At 40.1% G+C, this 18245-nt stretch overlaps 1 protein-coding gene across 1 annotated transcript; it reads left to right on the top strand.

Moving 5' to 3' along the window:
• The first annotated feature begins 6065 nt into the window (after positions 1-6065).
• On the top strand, positions 6066-7523 carry LOC125474450. The gene is made up of 2 exons (XM_048578230.1): positions 6066-6737; positions 6962-7523. Exons 1-2 carry the CDS (start codon positions 6407-6409, stop codon positions 7030-7032), a joined length of 402 nt encoding a protein of 133 aa, XP_048434187.1. The 5' UTR covers positions 6066-6406; the 3' UTR covers positions 7033-7523.
• Positions 7524-18245: the final 10722 nt, after the last annotated feature.

The following is an 18245-nucleotide window of genomic DNA, read 5'->3' as shown; positions in this document are numbered from 1 at the left end:
GACACAGCCTCCAAGTTTCCCTCCCTCTTCTTGGAAATTCTCGATTCGGGCTGCCGGAAACTCTCACAAATGGGTCGGGCTAGCATGTTGGTCCCATGCCCAAAAGAAGGGCTTACAACCCATTAGTCTCTCTCCACGCACAAGGCTCGCCCTTTGTGTGATAGTAGCCGTGCACAAGAACCTCCTCCCGTCTTCTTGCACCAACAATAGTGACTCCTCCTTCCCTCATCGTAATCCGCTTGTCCTTTCTCTTAAATCATGGTTCATAAGTTTCATGTTACAAATCCATCAACAATTTGAAAACTTAATTGTCTCTTTATAATTTTAATTTATTTTAACGAAACCTTAAAATTGATTTCAAGTAATAGGTTCGAATCCCAGCAGTTTTTCCCATACATGTTTTTCTCTCTATTTGTTTCAATAACCTTCGAATTCAATGGCCATATCTTATGTCTCCGATACCACATGTAAGATTAATCTAATCGCAACCAAGATCAAAGATTAAGCCATAGAACTACCAGACATGATCAACAAACTAGAAATGCGTTTTTGCAATTCGAAAGACAGACATACCTGTAAAAATCGAAACAGAAGAAGCCATTGCATCCTCTAAACCGTGCACATTTTCTTCTCTTGCAAAAAATCAATACTCTTCCTAACAATAGGCTTTTGGATCAATAACCGAGCATACTGTGAAAGTAGCGGTCACTATTTATAATAGATTAATCTCAATGACTCTTATTAGAATCATCATAAGAAACCAACAATGGATCCATATTATATCACGATTGTATTACAGTTTCAATACAAAGTTCTAATCCAACAAAAAAGGCAACCACTTTCCAACAAGACTTTTCCATAACAATTTGAATCATTTAATTGAGTGTTGGGAATCAAAAAATTTAAGCCAAAATGTCCAACGAAAGTAGATCGATTTTTTGTCGGTACAATTGTAAACACGAGAAATTCCTGAAACAGGCGAGAGACAAGAATACGTGTACAAAATAATATTTTGTATTAATGATTTTGGGGTTACAATCTCTTTGTAATTTGGTCCTCTGATTCTATCTTCGTAGGGTGTGGGTTTGTGGATGAGTTGTTGATCCAAAGGGCCGTCGGGGCTTGATCTAAGGATGCACAGCTGATGAATGGATCTTCAAGGGGCGTTGGGCTTGATCTTGAAGGTTGATGGATGAACGGATCTTCAAGGGCTTTTGGGCTTAATCTTGAAGGATGAACGGATGTGTGGATTTGTTGAGGTTGTTGATCCAAAGGGGCCGTTGGGGCTTGATCTTAGGATGAACGGATCTTCAAGGGCTTCTGGGCTTAATCTTGAAGGTTGATGGATGAACGGATCTTCAAGGGCTTTTGGGCTTAATCTTGAAGGATGAACGGATGTGTGGATTTGTTGAGGTTGTTGATCCAAAGGGGCCGTTGGGGCTTGATCTTAGGATGAACGGATCTTCAAGGGCTTCTGGGCTTAATCTTGAAGGATGAACGGATGTGTGGATTTGTTGAGGTTGTTGATCCAAAGGGGCCGTTGGGGCTTGATCTTAGGATGAACGGATGATGAGCGATGAACACTTTCTTCAAGGGCCGTCGGGGCTTGATCTTGAGTTGGTGGAAGTTCTTCAAGGGCGTCGGGGCTTGATCTTGAAGGTTGATGGATGATGAACGATGAACGGATGTGTGGATTTGTTGATCCAAAGGGGCCGTTGGGGCTTGATCTTAGGATGAACGGATCTTCAAGGGCTTCTGGGCTTAATCTTGAAGGATGAACGGATGTGTGGATGATGAACACTTTCCTCAAGGGCCGTCGGGGCTTGATCTTGAGTTGGTGGAAGTTCTTCAAGGGCCGTCGGGGCTTGATCTTGAAGGTGGATTTGACGAAGAACGAAGATTGCTTTCTTGATCCTTCGGGATTTGCTTGAGAGCTTTAGAGTTTCAAGGCTTCTTTCTTTCTTCCTTCCTTCTTTTCTTCTTTTCCTTTCTCCTTCTCCTTCCTTCTTTTTTTCCCTTCTTCCTCCTTCTTTTCTTCCCCCTCCAAATGAATGCCTTTGGCCTCATATTTATAGAATTCCAAAACTTGATTTTTGGATTTAAATAATCAGATGAAATAAATCGTTTCTGCCAGGTATTGACACGTGTCATATTTGATGACTTTTCCAATTTATTTCGATTTTTTGTTGAATCACACGCTACATGTAAAATTTATGTGACACGTGAACGTTGAAATTTTAATTATTGATCAACATTCATTTCACCGAAATTTTGATGTCTACAAATGCCCCCACTTCAAGGCGCGTCGTAAACATGTGCTTGTCACGTGTAGAAGATGCGTTTTGAAGTCCCTTAATGTAGATGTCAACCCAAGGGCCGTCGAGGCTTGATCTTGAATTGGGCTGGAAATTTCTTCAAGGGCCATCGAGGCTTGATCTTGAGCTTGACTGGAAGATTTTCTGGTTTCCTCCAATCGTTGATTTTCCGCAGGCTTAATCTTGAACTGGGCTGGAGGATTCTTTTGGTCTCCTCCGAAGGTCTGAACTTACTCCTTTTATCTGGAGTTGAATTTGATTCAAGGGTGGTGAACACTTGATTTTGAATCGGACTTGTGATTTCTTCAAGGGCCATCGAGGCTTGATCTTGAACTGGGCTGGAGGATTCTTTTGGTCTCCCCCTACCGTTGATTTTCCTTTGTGCTACTCTTGAATTGGGTAGCAGGATTCAGACACATGGCAGGCAAGCAGGAGGTGGAAGTGATGACCTGTTTCTTTGTTCAATCTTTCCCCAATTCGTATTGAAGAGGGTAGATCGGCAGACTGACTCCAAGTGCCGTCTGATTGCTCTTTTCACTTTGTCATGCGAGTAATAACAAGGACAAAGGAAAGGACATGGAGAAAGCATGATATAAGATACCTTTGCTTTTGAAGAAGCAGCGAATGAATCAGCACATATATTTGTTGTGCTTGTCTCCACATGCTTTGATGTATCATTTTCACTTGTCTTACTTGCTCCCTTTGCAGAAGTGGTATTTCCTTATGCAGGTTTGGCATCTTCTCGTGTAGTATTTGTCCTCTGATGCAGGAATGGAATGCAACCTTTGCATTTAAATGGTGCTTCAAAACATTACTTCTCCGCGACGATGAGTACTCGAGAGCAATGCAAGGTAAGCAACCAGGCAAAGGTTCCAGGCAATCAGTTCCAGGTCGGAAGTTTGATTTCAGGTTCCGACTGATAACTCTATTTCCCCTTCTCCTGCATGTAAGAGCAAGGACAAAGAAAAGGACAGGGAAAAAGCATGATATGAGATACCTTTGCTTTCGCCCTTGATGATATGAGATACTTTTGCTTTTGAAGAAGCGGTGAATGAATCAGCACATGCTTCCATCTACCGTTTCCTCCTGGGTCATCTGTACTCCAGGCATCTGGTATCATCTTTGGGGAAGAGGAAAAAAATTGAGTATTTTGAGATGTTTTGCTGGGAGTGTACTCTCGGAGGTGAGGAAGAGTTGGGCATTTTTTTTTTTTTCCGCAGGTCTGCCTTGCCATAAAAGATGAAGGTCGACATATATAGGGATTTCCCAATAGCAAGTGGTGGTACTGTTCTTTTACCCTTGTCGACAAACGTTTTGATCCCGCAAATTCGGCTTTTTGAAATAGTGACGACTCTTCGATCTTTGAATACGCCTCTTTGATTTCTGAACGACGCCTCTTCGATTTCTGAACGACGCCTCTTCGATTTCTGAACGAGCGTCTCTTTTGACAAAGTGGCACGCGTTTTCTGAAAAGCAGAGAAAGCGTCGCCGAACTTTGCGCTCGTCAGCTAAAGATGTGTAGCTGCGATGATGACCTCCACGTGATCTTTTGACAAAGTGGCACCCGTGCTCTGAAAAGCCGCGAAAGCGTCGCCAGCCTCCACGTGTTTTCAACTTTGTCGGAGATCTTTTGACAAAGTTGAACGCGTTTTCTGGAAAGCCGAGAAAGCGTCGCCTAACTTATGCCGGAAAATCCAGCTTTTGAGATTTGCAGAGCGATGTCTCTTCACTTTTGAACAAGCGGCCCTTCGATTTCTGAACCAATGCCTCTTTGATTTCTGAGCAAGCGCCTCTTCCTTTTTATAGAGGTATTGATCACCTGTAACATGCATACTTTGAAGGTTGCTCATTCCTGAAAATCATCTCCGGCCTTTTGAGTTTTAACTCCATCCACCCATCTATTTTAACACCTTTGAAAAATGGCTAATCCATCGAACCTTAGCTTAGAATTGAGTCTCAGCAGTGATCCGGTTGCGCCGCTTCAAGGTAATGTATGGTGTCCTTCTTTCTTATCTTCTAACGGTCCTCTTACAGGTGAAGACTCAGTGATGCAGGACGCCACAACAGCTACAATAGTGGCTCGGAACCTCCTCACTCCCAAAGACAGTCAGCTACTTTCAGGACGGTCCGATGAGTTGGCCGTTCAAGAGTCCCTCGCTCTTAGTGTTCAGTGTGCGGGCTCTGTGTCCAACATGGGCCAACGCCTGCTTGCTCGGTCCCGTCAGGTGGAATCATTGATGGCAGAGGTGGAAGATCTTAAGCAGGAGATTAAACAGCTTAAGTACGAGAATAGAAGTTTGCATGTGCTTGCAAATAACTATTCGTCGGGCATGAAGAGGAAGCTTGATGAGATGCAAGAATCTCAAGGTCGCGTTCAAAGTGACCGTCAAAGGCTTGCGTCTTTCTTCCAGAGGCACATTTTTCCGGCGTCATCAAGCGTTCCACCAAGTATTGAGGCCTCGAATGCTCTATCTCCGATGCCTCTTGCTCCAATGCCTTCTGCTCCGAGAGTGTTGCCACGTAGTGGGGCTTCACGTACACATCCTTTGTGAAAGCTTCTTTTTTTTTTTTTTTTTTTTTTTTTTTTTTTTTTTTTTTTTTTTTTTTTTTTTTTTTTTTTTTGTACACATTTGTAATTTCTCGAAAATCAATGAACATGCTTTGTTTTATTTAGTGTATTGTGCTAAATACAGAGAAAACATGTACATCACCGTCCATCATCATTTTTTTATTCTTTCCTTTGCTTTCGGTGGCGCTGATCCACCGTTCATTTATATATATATATTTCAGATGGTGCCAGAAGCACCACCATTGTTTTTTCTTTCTTTTTATTATATATATATATTTTTTTTTTTTCTTTTTGCACATGACTCCAGAAGCACCATCATTTTTTCTTTTTAATTTTTTTTTTATTATTCTTTTAAAAGATGCTTCCAGCATCATCATTGCGGCTTTTATTTATTATTCTTTTGAAATATGCTTCCCGGCATAATCATTGCTACTTTTTTTTTTTTTTTTTTTTTTTTTTTTTTTTTTTCTTTATAAGGCCATCTGCAAGGCTGAGTTCGTGGGTGAAAACCCAGGCCGTGTCCGAGAGAAGACGGAGGAGATCTTTGGGTGTGAGTTGACAAACTTTGATTTTGTTGATCACATTCAAAGGCAGCAGCAGAGGCAAGCAGACGGATGAGATCTTTGGGTGTGAGTTAACAAACTTTGATTTTGTTGATCACATTCAAAGGCAGCAGCCATGGCGGAGGTGCAGGAAGCTTCATCAAGGCAAGTTCAACAGAAGCAGAGCTTACAGAAACTGCCCCAGCAGCAATGTTTGTTTCAGTTCTAACCCGCTTTCCCACAGTGATTGCGTGCTTGAACAGCCTACTGATGTTTCTACCAAAGCCAACAACTCCTTGGCCGACTTTAACAACTTGTTTCACCTGGGCAAGAATTTGACCTTCTCCGAGGACAAGAGAGTCAAGACCTGCTGATACTTCAAAGAGGTGCTGAGTGGCATCTTTATTATAGAGTAAAAACCGGTGTTGGCATAGCTCAGAAACAGGGACTCCACTTGACTTTGACATCCACTCGGTAACTTCTTTGACACCACGATGATGAGAGAGAGCTACAACATATATCTCCATTCGGTTGCAAGTACTAAGAACAGCTGCTTCTTCTATGTGATTTAAACCACACAGCTCCTCTATGGCTCGAGGCCATTCTGCTTCTGGAATGGCAAGTTTTTTTTTTTTTTTTTTTTTTTTTTTTTTTTTTTTTTCACGCATTTCAACGGGTGTTGTGTGAATACTAAGTCCGATGACCACAATACTGCTTCTTTCCTTTGTGTATCTATCAGCGGCAGAGGTCTTGAGCTGCTCAAGAGTGGAGATATTGGAAGAAGGTAAGAGAGACTGGGGGGTCGGCGGACCATGGAACCACCACTCGAGGTCGGGGCGACGATCTGGAGCACCGTGTCGACGTCGCGGGAGCTCAGGGCGTCATAAAGGGCGAGCACCACCCTTCGATTGCTGGACTTAGCGTCTTCCAGAGCTTCCAGAGAGTTAGCCAGTCGTAATCGTGCTTTCCGCCGTCTGTAGATGACAACAGATCATCAATGCCAGTTCTTCCCACCTTGGCCGATCCAACTGACAGCCTCCCCATCTTCCTCCGTCAACGGCTGGGCGGTGAAATCGCAGGGAGTGGAGAATGAGCGACTGCACGAAATAGATCCCGAAGAATCCAAGCAAGTAGATGAAGGAGGCGACGAACGCGAGTATCGCGACGATCTCGGAGAAGTTCACGACGTGGAGCGGCGTCGAGGTCCTGATCTTCCTCTATTATTTTCTGAAGCTCAGCATCTGCCCAATCTTCAATTCTGTCTGGGTTTTTTACGAGAGGCAAATGATCGGCTGCGACCAGTGCAAGCAGGTCGAAGGAACTTTCACTACCATTTCTCTCTGCTTTTCAGATCAGAGAAAAAATGTGAAAAAAATTTGATAGATTTGCAAAAAAGCTTTGTATATATAAAGCTTCGAATTTTTTTTTTTTTTTTTTTTTTTTAATCGGATCTGTAAAGTCTCTGCCTTTTTTGCTTCCGACTCACTCTTCAACTTGTTCAATTTTTTTTTTTGGTGGAATCCGGTGCGTTTCAGATCAAGGTCGGGAGAATGATGAGTTTTCCGGCGAGGCACTCGTAGAGACGCTCACGAAGGGTAGCTTCTAACTGAGTACTCATTTTGGGCTTCCTGCTCGACCCTGTAGTCATCTTCGTCGACAATGGCCTTCACCAGCCTCTCCAGCTGCTTCTTTATCTCCACGGCCTTCGCCTTCTCCGCCGCCGTGGACGCATCGGCGTCGGTCACAGTTCCCTCCCCGGAGACGAAACCTTTCCTGGCCATTTGCGGAGGAAGGAAGAAAAATTGAGATCAGGGGTTGCTGTTGCTCTGATTATTCGTCTCAGATGAATGGGACGTCGAGAATTGTAGACCGTTGCTGCAGCTGCATCGTCTCGTCTGTCAGAGGAAGGCGAGAGAGACACAGAGAGAGATGCTCTGTTTTCCTGGATTTCTTTTTGTCTTGGTTTCTGTGTGCGACTGATTGATGGAGATGGATCGCCCGTTGGTGTAGAAATCAGGGACGCCGCCGCCTCCTCCGCCATTGAAGCCTCCCGATTGCATTTTTTTTTTTTTTTTTTTTTTTTTTTTTTTTGGTGCCTGAAGAAACGCATGGAAGGAGAAGAAGAGACAGTTTCTGTTTCTGTTTCTCTCTCTTATTGTCGCCTTGCATTCATTTGTAATTGCAATTAATTTGATAACTCGGCCAGATTCCAAACTCTAGAGAGAGAAAGTGAGGAGAGAGAGCTGGGATGCGGTAGGGTCCATAAACATGCTGGGGAGCTGGGATCGGCGATCGGACAGGGGAACGGCGTACCAGTCGGGGTGGTTGTTGACGCGTTTGTCAGTTTGTAGCCTCTGCAATTGCCTCTGGAACTCTACCGAAGTCACCACTGGATCCGATCCGATAACCCGTGGCCTGATCTGACAAACTCAGGCGGCGGCGCAACTTGATGTTGCTATCGACAGCGAAAATCTTGGTCTCGCCGCCGACGTAGCAGAGCTGGTTGTCGTGCGGGCGAGGGAGGATCTTTCCACCGTAGCTGCACATGAACTTGGCCTTGTAATTTTGGGTCTGAGGATTGGCTGGGTCGACCTCCCATGGCGGAGTGTTCTCGAAATCGATATCTCATGATCGTGGGGACGTGGTGGAATCCAAGAGAGAATGGCTGAGAAGCTGATTATAATGGATTCCATTCAAGGGGTTTAAGGCTAGAGGGAGGTTTGGATTTGGAAAAAGAAAGAGGAGAGGAGTGCTGGAAAGTTCTGGCCTTAAGGGAGCGAAGATAGAGATTTTGGCTCGGATTCTGGTGGGTCTGGGTGCGAGGAAGAAGAAGGACGCCATTGGACTGATGCTAATAGGCTCACGGTTTTGGGCTTTATCTTCAACAATCCAGCCCACGGTTTGGGCTTTTATCCTCAACAATCCAGCCCAATCATGGTTTTGGGCTTTATCTTCAACAATCCAGCCCACCGCCATTATTATTATTTGTAATACATTATAATTTTTTTATTTTTATTTTTTTAATTTTTTTTTTAATTTTTTTTATTTTTTATTTTTTTATTTTTTTGATAATACATTATAACATATGTATTTTTTTTTCTTTTTTTTTTTGATAATACATTATAACATATGTATTTTTTTTTTCTTTTGTAATAAAATTGACTTTCTTTAATGAAACATTTATTTATTTATTTTGATGTGACTGTACTTGAAGTTTTGAAGTTTCAAGTTGCCTACGTACTCTTCCAAAGAAGAGATCAAGTCATAACGTAGTTCAAATGAGTGATGATTTTGGTGATGATTTTGATGATGATTTTGGTGATGATTTTGATGATGATTTTGGTGATGATTTTGCCGTACACAGTTTATGCTCTTGCGGGCCAGGAGCGTCTTGGTGCCGTTTGCATTTTTAGCTCGTGCAGGCAAGGAGCGTTTGTTGTCGCCTTTTATGCTCGTGCGGACAAGGAGCTTTGGTTGTCGCCTTTTAGGCTCGTGCGAACGAGGAGCTTTGGTTGTTGTTGTGGATTTGTCAAGCGATCTGGGAGAGGCGTTCCTCGCAATCTTCATAGGAAGGAGCCTTGACCGAGTAATTGAAGAAGTCTTCTGGGAAGAGGTCGCACATTGTGATGGGGATGGACGATCTTTGTGTCGAAATTTCATTATCTCCAACACTTTCACATTGTTCTGGAGGTTGACAAGAGCTGTTTTGCCCCCTTTTCGATTGATAAACTTGTGGACAAGATGGTTGCTGCTTGTCCAATTTCTTCGCAGCGATCTTCGAAAGACATTCCTCACAATCTTCATAGCAAGGAGTCTTGATCGAGAAATTGAATAAGTCTTCGAGGAAGAAAAGATCCCGCATGAACGATCTTTGTGTTGAAATTTTCTTATCTTCAACATTTTCACATTGCTTTGGAGGTTGGCGAAAGCTGCTTTCCCCCCTTTCTGATTGGTGCACTTGTGGAGAAGACATATGTTTCTCGTGCAGTTTCTTCGAAGCGACATGAGTCCATCCTTCAATTTCACTTGACTTGGAGCATGCCCCCAACAGTCGAGGTGAAGACTTTGAGTCGAAAGAGCCAGAAGTGACATCTTTCTTAGGGATTTCATCTTCAGTGCCGTCCTCTTGGGTTTGTTGGCATGAAGATTTGCCAGTGTGGACGACGATGCGCCTCCTTACCTTCAGTGGTCCTTTTGTGTCGACCTCTAGGATTGCTTGGCGCTTCATCCTTGAAGGAATCAAGCTTTGAACGTCGCCTTTTTCTGCTAACCCATCGAACTTTTCTTCCTTTGGTGTTGTCTTCCTCTTTCCAAAAGGCTTCTCATTATCTTCAAATCTTTCCGAAGCTGATGGTCGCAGAGGAGAGATAGCTGTGTTGCTTTGTTTCTTAGGCTTTAACAACCTTTCAAAAACAGAGCTTTGGGATGTTGGCATGCTAAGCCTCTTGAAGACAGAGGTTCGGCCTTGACTACCAATGCGATTAAGCGCTGAAATTCTGGAGCTTGAATGGCTCATCCTATCGAAGACCGACGGCCGAGGGACGGGTTTAGGCTCCTTTTGGTCTTGTTCAATGCTCACGCTGATGTGTTGAGCGCTAGCTTTCTTCACTTTGCTTGAAATCTTCACGGGTGCATTTGGTGTGAAGCCAAGTCCGGCTTTGTTGTTGTCAACTCCGTAACCATGCTCCTTCAACTTCTTTTGAGTTTTGGTGAGGTTAAGTTCTTTGTCATCGACGGTGTTTGAAACCTTCTTTCCAAGATTTGAAGAGGAAGCAAAGTCATGCCTAGCCTTTGACATGGGTTCGTAGGCATTTGGGTTAAAGCCTTCTTCGGTCTTCTTAGTTGGAAGAGAGCTTGGTTTCATTTTGACGCCATGCTGTGCCTCCAGACGGTTGATGAGTCCGGCGGTTTGCAAGTTTTTCTCCTCTGCAGTCCGTGTGAGCTTTGTGATTGCTTCATTCATCTGAGCTAGTTGCTCCTCGATTGAAGTTGCTCCAGTGGTCATGACTTGCATGGTTGTACTGCCGCTCGAATCAGCGCCGGAGGGTAGGGACTCTGAGTATTTCCTCAGGCTTTCCCCTCTTGATGCCCTTAGCGAGGCTAGGGTGATCACAGGATCGTGCCTCAGGTGCTCTTGTTCCTTTGACAGAGTTAATGCAGGGGCGGAAGCCGCGGCAAAAAGAGCTCTTGCTTCACTTCGGGTTGTGATGCCCAAAATATCACCAGTTGCGGCGATAATGTTCTTGTTCTTCGCTTTGACTGCAGGAACAGCTTGATCCTTTCTTGATGCCATTTGCGTTTTTTTGATGATTTGAGGATAGAGATGAGAGGTAGAGATAAATCCCACCGGGCGTGCCAAATTTGTAAACACGAGAAATTCCTGAAACAGGCGAGAGACAAGAATACGTGTACAAAATAATATTTTGTATTAATGATTTTGGGGTTACAATCTCTTTGTAATTTGGTCCTCTGGTTCTATCTTCGTAGGGTGTGGGTTTGTGGATGAGTTGTTGATCCAAAGGGCCGTCGGGGCTTGATCTAAGGATGCACAGCTGATGAATGGATCTTCAAGGGGCGTTGGGCTTGATCTTGAAGGTTGATGGATGAACGGATCTTCAAGGGCTTTTGGGCTTAATCTTGAAGGATGAACGGATGTGTGGATTTGTTGAGGTTGTTGATCCAAAGGGGCCGTTGGGGCTTGATCTTAGGATGAACGGATCTTCAAGGGCTTCTGGGCTTAATCTTGAAGGTTGATGGATGAACGGATCTTCAAGGGCTTTTGGGCTTAATCTTGAAGGATGAACGGATGTGTGGATTTGTTGAGGTTGTTGATCCAAAGGGGCCGTTGGGGCTTGATCTTAGGATGAACGGATCTTCAAGGGCTTCTGGGCTTAATCTTGAAGGATGAACGGATGTGTGGATTTGTTGAGGTTGTTGATCCAAAGGGGCCGTTGGGGCTTGATCTTAGGATGAACGGATGATGAGCGATGAACACTTTCTTCAAGGGCCGTCGGGGCTTGATCTTGAGTTGGTGGAAGTTCTTCAAGGGCGTCGGGGCTTGATCTTGAAGGTTGATGGATGATGAACGATGAACGGATGTGTGGATTTGTTGATCCAAAGGGGCCGTTGGGGCTTGATCTTAGGATGAACGGATCTTCAAGGGCTTCTGGGCTTAATCTTGAAGGATGAACGGATGTGTGGATGATGAACACTTTCCTCAAGGGCCGTCGGGGCTTGATCTTGAGTTGGTGGAAGTTCTTCAAGGGCCGTCGGGGCTTGATCTTGAAGGTGGATTTGACGAAGAACGAAGATTGCTTTCTTGATCCTTCGGGATTTGCTTGAGAGCTTTAGAGTTTCAAGGCTTCTTTCTTTCTTCCTTCCTTCTTTTCTTCTTTTCCTTTCTCCTTCTCCTTCCTTCTTTTTTTCCCTTCTTCCTCCTTCTTTTCTTCCCCCTCCAAATGAATGCCTTTGGCCTCATATTTATAGAATTCCAAAACTTGATTTTTGGATTTAAATAATCAGATGAAATAAATCGTTTCTGCCAGGTATTGACACGTGTCATATTTGATGACTTTTCCAATTTATTTCGATTTTTTGTTGAATCACACGCTACATGTAAAATTTATGTGACACGTGAACGTTGAAATTTTAATTATTGATCAACATTCATTTCACCGAAATTTTGATGTCTACAACAATCGGTTCTAAAAATCAATTTCATACTCAAAATCTAAGACGTGTCTCACGTTTAAGAAATCGAATAGTTGTATCTTGTACTCGCATAAAAACCCAAAAAAACACCAGAAATAGCAGGAATCTGACAATGGCAATGCTCTCAAGACACTGAGCTTCCAATTTTTTGGTCTAAAATGAAGACACGCAAGTCTCCCTCCCTCTTCTCAGGGCTACCGGAAACTCTCTCACAAATAGGAGGGGCCGCCGGGCCGGGATTTTGGTTCTATGCCCAGGGGAAGGACTTACAACCGTACGACACATAGTTGCATTCCAAAAAGTGTAGGGAACTTTCTCGACTCTCTTCACGCACAGGGCTCGCCCTTTGTGAGAGAGCTGCCGCACACATTAACCTCCTCTCCTCTCCCCTCTTCTTGCACCAGCAACAGTGGCTCCTCCTCCCCTTCTACTCCGTCTGTCCTTTCTCTTAAATCTTGGTAATTGAACTAAATTTGAGCATCAACGAATAACATGATAAAAAACCGCACCTTGAAAAGTTTGCATGAAAATTAAGTGAAATCGTAGTTCTTGCTCTTCTTGTAAGTTGAAAAAGAATACTAGACGCATATGAGGTCAATATCAAGCGAGGCAAAGAGAAATGACAAAAACTAGAAATTCAAAATAATAAGAGCTTTACAAATGGTTTATAACTCAATCGGTTAAGAACATTTGTTTTTGTACTTGAGATTTTGTGTTCATTCTCGCTCTTTGTAATTAAATGAATTTAGTGTAAATTATCTTATTATTTGTCAAAAAAAAAAAAAAAAAAAAACAGAACCAAGAGAGACAAAGATATATGTTGGTTCGGCTTTATGTAGCCTACATCCCGTTTAAAGAGAAATTTCTACCATTATTACATTAACAAAAAAAAATTACAAATGAGCATCGAACGAGGAGGCGTTCCTTCTCAAGATGCTTTGTTATCTTTATCGTTTTTGTGTTTTATTTTTATCTTTTAGATTAAATAAGAAGAATAATATTTGATTACTTAAAGAATGAGTTAGAGTTCTTATTTAAAATTGTTCGTTGTCTATACATAAAATATCGTCTTTATAATCAACATCATTCATATTAAATCATTCTATAAAGATCGTATTTGTAAAAAATTAATTAAAACTAAGATAGTGTAGAGGTGAAAAAAATGCATCCCTAATATATTTTTAAAATTTAATAGTTTCCATTAGTGGGGAACATCTGTATTTTTTTTTCTTTTAGAGGTGGTGTGAAAAAGTAAAAGTCGTAATTCTCCAATAACTCACACGCCCACTTCACTTATATGCATCGTCGCACTCTTCTATGTCCGAACATATACATCATATCCCCCTTTTTCATCTGCAATCCATCTCCTAACCATAGTATCTATTTTAAAAGAATTGTCTGCTCTCTCCCATCTTATACCCTTTTTATCTTTTTTTATTTATGTTGTCACGATTAAGCCACGTTAATATTTTATATTAATTTTTTTATAAAAATAATGAGACAAAAAACAATGGGAATATAAAATGTTGACATGATTTAATCGTGATCGCATAAATAGAAGGGGCTGAGAAATGTATGGGATGGGGTCCATTATGAATAGTAACAGCCGTAGATCTAAACTAGAGGCTACAATCATCAGAGGAGGATTCTCTACCTTTCTATTTTCATCTCCTTTCATTCCCTCTTCTCATACATTATTTTTTGTCTTATTATCTTTATAAAAAAAAATCAATATCAAATATTGATGTAGTTTAACCGTTATCGTTCAAATATGATGAGGTATAAAAATAAAGAGATTAGGAGGATGGAAAATCCTTTTTCACAATCAACATGGTTACTGCAAAGACTCCATGAGCCATGGCCTGAAGAAATGGATGGAGGAGAATGTTGAATCTACCATGGTTCGACTTGCTGTTATAGTCACTGTTCTTGCAGTGATTGATGATGATCGAAATGATAGGTAGTTTGTATAACCAAGGGGATAATAAAAGTAGGAGGGGACATGGGTCCAACCATGGAAGATCTATATTTATAAGAAAATTTTAACGAAAATTTTTTATATTGTTTATTTTAACAAAAATTTATATTTTTACGTTTAAAAATTAATCTTAATACTATATATATTATTTTTTATTTTATTCTTATCATTAAAATTTAAAATGTTAAAACTATTTTTATTAGTTTTTCAATGAGGTTGACAGAAGGATGCATAAATTTTCTGAAATGTGAAAGCACAGGTGCATGCAGATGGGGGAAGAGGATCCTCTCTGGAGCATAGGATGGGGATCTTCCTAATCATGAAATCCGAATCGTTTAATTTTAATCCAACGATTACAATTATTATAATTTTTTAAGAAATCTCTTGTTTAGAGTCGTTGGATTAAAATTAAATTATCTGAATTTCGTGATGAGGAGGATCCTCATCCTAAGTGATCCTCTTCCGCAGATGGGCATGCAGAAGGAAGCAGAAGCCACGCCAAGCCAGTGATGGGCTCTCTCTCTCTCTCTCTCTCTCTCTACCTGTGGCTGAGGATCGAGAGAGAGGTGAGGATATATGGTTTTGGGAGGAAGATTGTTTGCCTCCTTATTTGGTTCTTTTCTCATTCTTTCTTATTTTATACGATGACAGTTAAATTATATTAATATTTTAAATTAATTTTTTTATAGAAATAATAAGATAAAAAATAATAAAAATATAAAATATTAACGTGATTTAATCGCGATGATTCAAATATAAGAAGATGGAAAGAGCATTCAAACATAAGGATACACAATCCGCCTATATGGTTATGATAGTTAAAGATTGACTGTGGCAAGAACCCTACTATAGCCCTAGTATCTAGTACCTAGAAATTAATGGCAGTAGCAGCCTACTCTCCTACTCCAGCTGTTTTTAATCTGTATTTTTCTTCCCAAAAAAGTTGAGAGAGAGAGAAGCACACAGACAGAGGGGGAAGCAAGTGACATAGACAGTTGTACTTTGCTAAAAAAGATCTTTCAGTTATATTCCATCGAGACTGCGCCAGATGATTAGACATAAGCATGCCATTCTAGTCAAAAAGCACTCTCCTGTCTTTCCCCTTGGCCCAACCCTTCCCTCCTCCTTCTTCTTCTTCCCCACGCTCTTTTCCTCTGCGTCTTTGCACGCCCATCTTTTCTTTTTGTTTACTCAAATAAAAATTATAAAAAATCTTCTCAATTGATATATAATTTGTGTTTGGCAAATATGGTTGTTTGATGTGCCTCGGGCGTAGTTAAAAAACGGAGCATGTCTTGATTAATTGAGCTAATTGAGGTACGTGGTTATATAAGAAATTTTATAGTTTTGAAACATCTAAAAGTGTGCTTTGTTGAGTGATTTGAACAAAAGAGACTAAGAAGATGACAGATCTCGCTAGGAGATTGTGAGGACCGAATACAATTATAGTTCTAATCAAGTCTATGTTTCGCCACTGTTGTCATATTAACTTTTCGAAAAATATGCGCAAATGATATTTGTGAAATTAAGTTAAAGATACATTTCCAAAATCTATTTAATTTATGTTCGATATCGATTTAGTTTGTTATCATTATTGTTAGAGCATTTCCAATAGTGTAAATAAATATAATAGACAAAATTGTATTATAATGACTAATGTGGTAAGTTGCTTATAAACAAAATGTATCACTCCAATAGAAAAGGCAAACTAAGCAGGCAAAATTTTATTTTATTATTTTCTTTCATCTTTGATATTTACTTATATTTTATTTTTGTCTTTTTTGCCTTATATGGAATACTTTATTATAAATAAATATGTCATAATACAAGTGGTTGAATATGTGAAAAAGAAAAAATCCAACCACTTATACTGTGATATTTGAGGTAACAAACCGTGTTCCTGGCACACTAAAAATTTTCTCCACATGTAGAAATATGCAATACTGCCTAGATTGAGGGAGTAGGCAAAGTTTACCTACTTAATTGACAACTTTATTGGAGCTTAATTTTGCCTATATAGCTCATCACAAGAGTTTAGTTGCGAGTTTGAATATTTATTTGACTACTTTATTGTTGATGCTGTGAGATTTGAGATCTACATTATTAATATGGCTTTTATATCCAAAATTACATAAGAGTTAGTAAGCAAGTTGTGCATGGCACGTTGATGTTAATCATCTCCTATTATATGCACATGCGGAGCAGGAGAGGTGCGGTGGTCGTAGTACGAGAATGGCGGACAAAATGTCACGCTTCCCTTAATTTTTTGGAACCTATAAGACTTTGTATCATCATAGCACCAACTTCCTCGAATCTAAAAATCTTTTTCAAGTTTTCAACTCCTACTCGAGTGTTGATTACCTTCTCCTGTAATTTATTCTGCAAATATTGCAATCAAACTATTCAACGGATTTTAAAATAAAGGCTTGACTATGGGATAAAAAGTTTTCTTCGATCGAAGAAATAGATTTGATTACAAAATGGATAGAGAGAGAACTATATTAATATACCGTTGATCATGGTAATTTATGTAATTAATTTAAACTAAAAAAGTAATGTAATTTTATACGCAAAAGAATCATTATGAATTAAAAATTAGCACTTTACTTTTTGAACTAATCTAATTACCATATTTCGACCCAAAAGAGAAAAAATATATATTTGAGGATGTATTTGACATAATTATGAAAAGAAATATTTAAGGGAAGTGTTATTGGCACTCCAAAAATCTCATTCTACACTCCTCACAGGTGTATTTTTCTTTCTTAATATAGAAAGTTTGAAGTGTAAAATGAGATTTTTAGAGTGCTAATAACAATTCCCGTATTTAAACTTGAAACAATGAAACACAGTTCAATAATATGAAGAGATAGTTTGTTTGTTGTACAAAACTATTCAACCTTCACTTTTCTACAACACAAACAAAACAATAATCCATCCAAAACCAAAATTTCTTGTATCTTCCTTCCTCTCTTGGCTCCTCACAAGTTCAAAACTGACAAGCTCACAACATCAAACCTCGAGTCCTTGTCCATAATCTCTATTGATTCGAAGACTCTAAGTTTTCAACTCCCACAATTTAGATGTTTAATCATTGTCACCTAATCTTTTCTTTTGCTGATAATTCATATGTTTTTCTATGCTTTTTTTGCCTCTCTAAGTTTGTTAATGATTTGGTTGTTACAATAATTAATCAAAGGAAGAAATATGTGAGCATAAATAGCAACACCTTGAAGGATGGGTGTGAAATCGTAATTAAAGTTTAATTTGATGAAGCACAAACAGATTTATATATATTTTACAATTTGAATAATAAAGTAACTTCTATGTATCGGTAATACCGGTTGACTATTTTATCACTCTTATTAGTTATTATGTGTTTTAGACAGATAAATAGTTATTACTTCTAATATGAATTCAAGAATTTGCGTAATAAAGTTCATCGATCATCAAGGAGTTGGAACTAACTTGACCTATTAGTTATTAATATTCTTCTTTTTTTTTTTTTTTTTTGGTAAACATTAGTGATTAATGTATGAACAGCGGTTTCCAGTACAGCCGCGCTAGTTGCCACTTACTGCTACTCACTAGTCCCTAATAACAATGCTATTTACCATGCACTCCTTGCAAAATCATCCTCAGGAGTCAAAAAACAAAATTAAAAAAAATTTATTTCTTGGTTGCTTTCCGAAAGAGTGAGGTTGTTTTGTTGCTTTTGTTTTTGTAAACTGCAATGCCCATTTTCTTGACAATCATCTGCAATTGATACAGATACAGGGAGATGCGACCTTACTTGAACATGAGCTAGGGCTAAAAATCCCCCGAAAAATCCAGGGCTAATCCATAAACCCTGCGGTTTCAGAAACCGCACCCCCTCCCCACTGCCATCCATGCAGGCCGGGAAATTAAATCAACCTCCCACCCCCTCTCTAATTAGGTCGGACCCGGCCCCTTTTTAACTTACAAAAATAAACAAGAAAATCTTGTTCTTCATTTTCCATAATATTATGTCATAAATTGATTATCTTCACTATCAATTTATTACTGTGAATGTGAGTGAATTTCGCATTCCTATATTCCCGATGCAAGTTTCTCCCCCTAACGAAGATTGAATATATGACAAAAACAAG

Source organism: the organism of the source record quoted next, unplaced genomic scaffold, assembly GCF_019419815.1.
Source record: "Pyrus x bretschneideri cultivar Hongxiangsu unplaced genomic scaffold, Pyrus_bretschneideri_v1 Contig12, whole genome shotgun sequence".
NCBI lineage: Eukaryota > Viridiplantae > Streptophyta > Magnoliopsida > Rosales > Rosaceae > Pyrus > Pyrus x bretschneideri.
This window is presented reverse-complemented; position numbering and strand designations above follow the sequence as displayed.

Excerpts from the sequence above, each read along its gene's own strand:
- LOC125474450 (XM_048578230.1), top strand. The coding sequence starts at position 6,407 with ATGACAACAGATCATCAATGCCAGTTCTTCCCACCTTGGCCGATCCAA. Across the intron at positions 6,738-6,961 it reads GCTGCGACCAGTGCAAGCAG|ATCAAGGTCGGGAGAATGAT; the intron begins GTCGAAGGAACT and ends GGTGCGTTTCAG.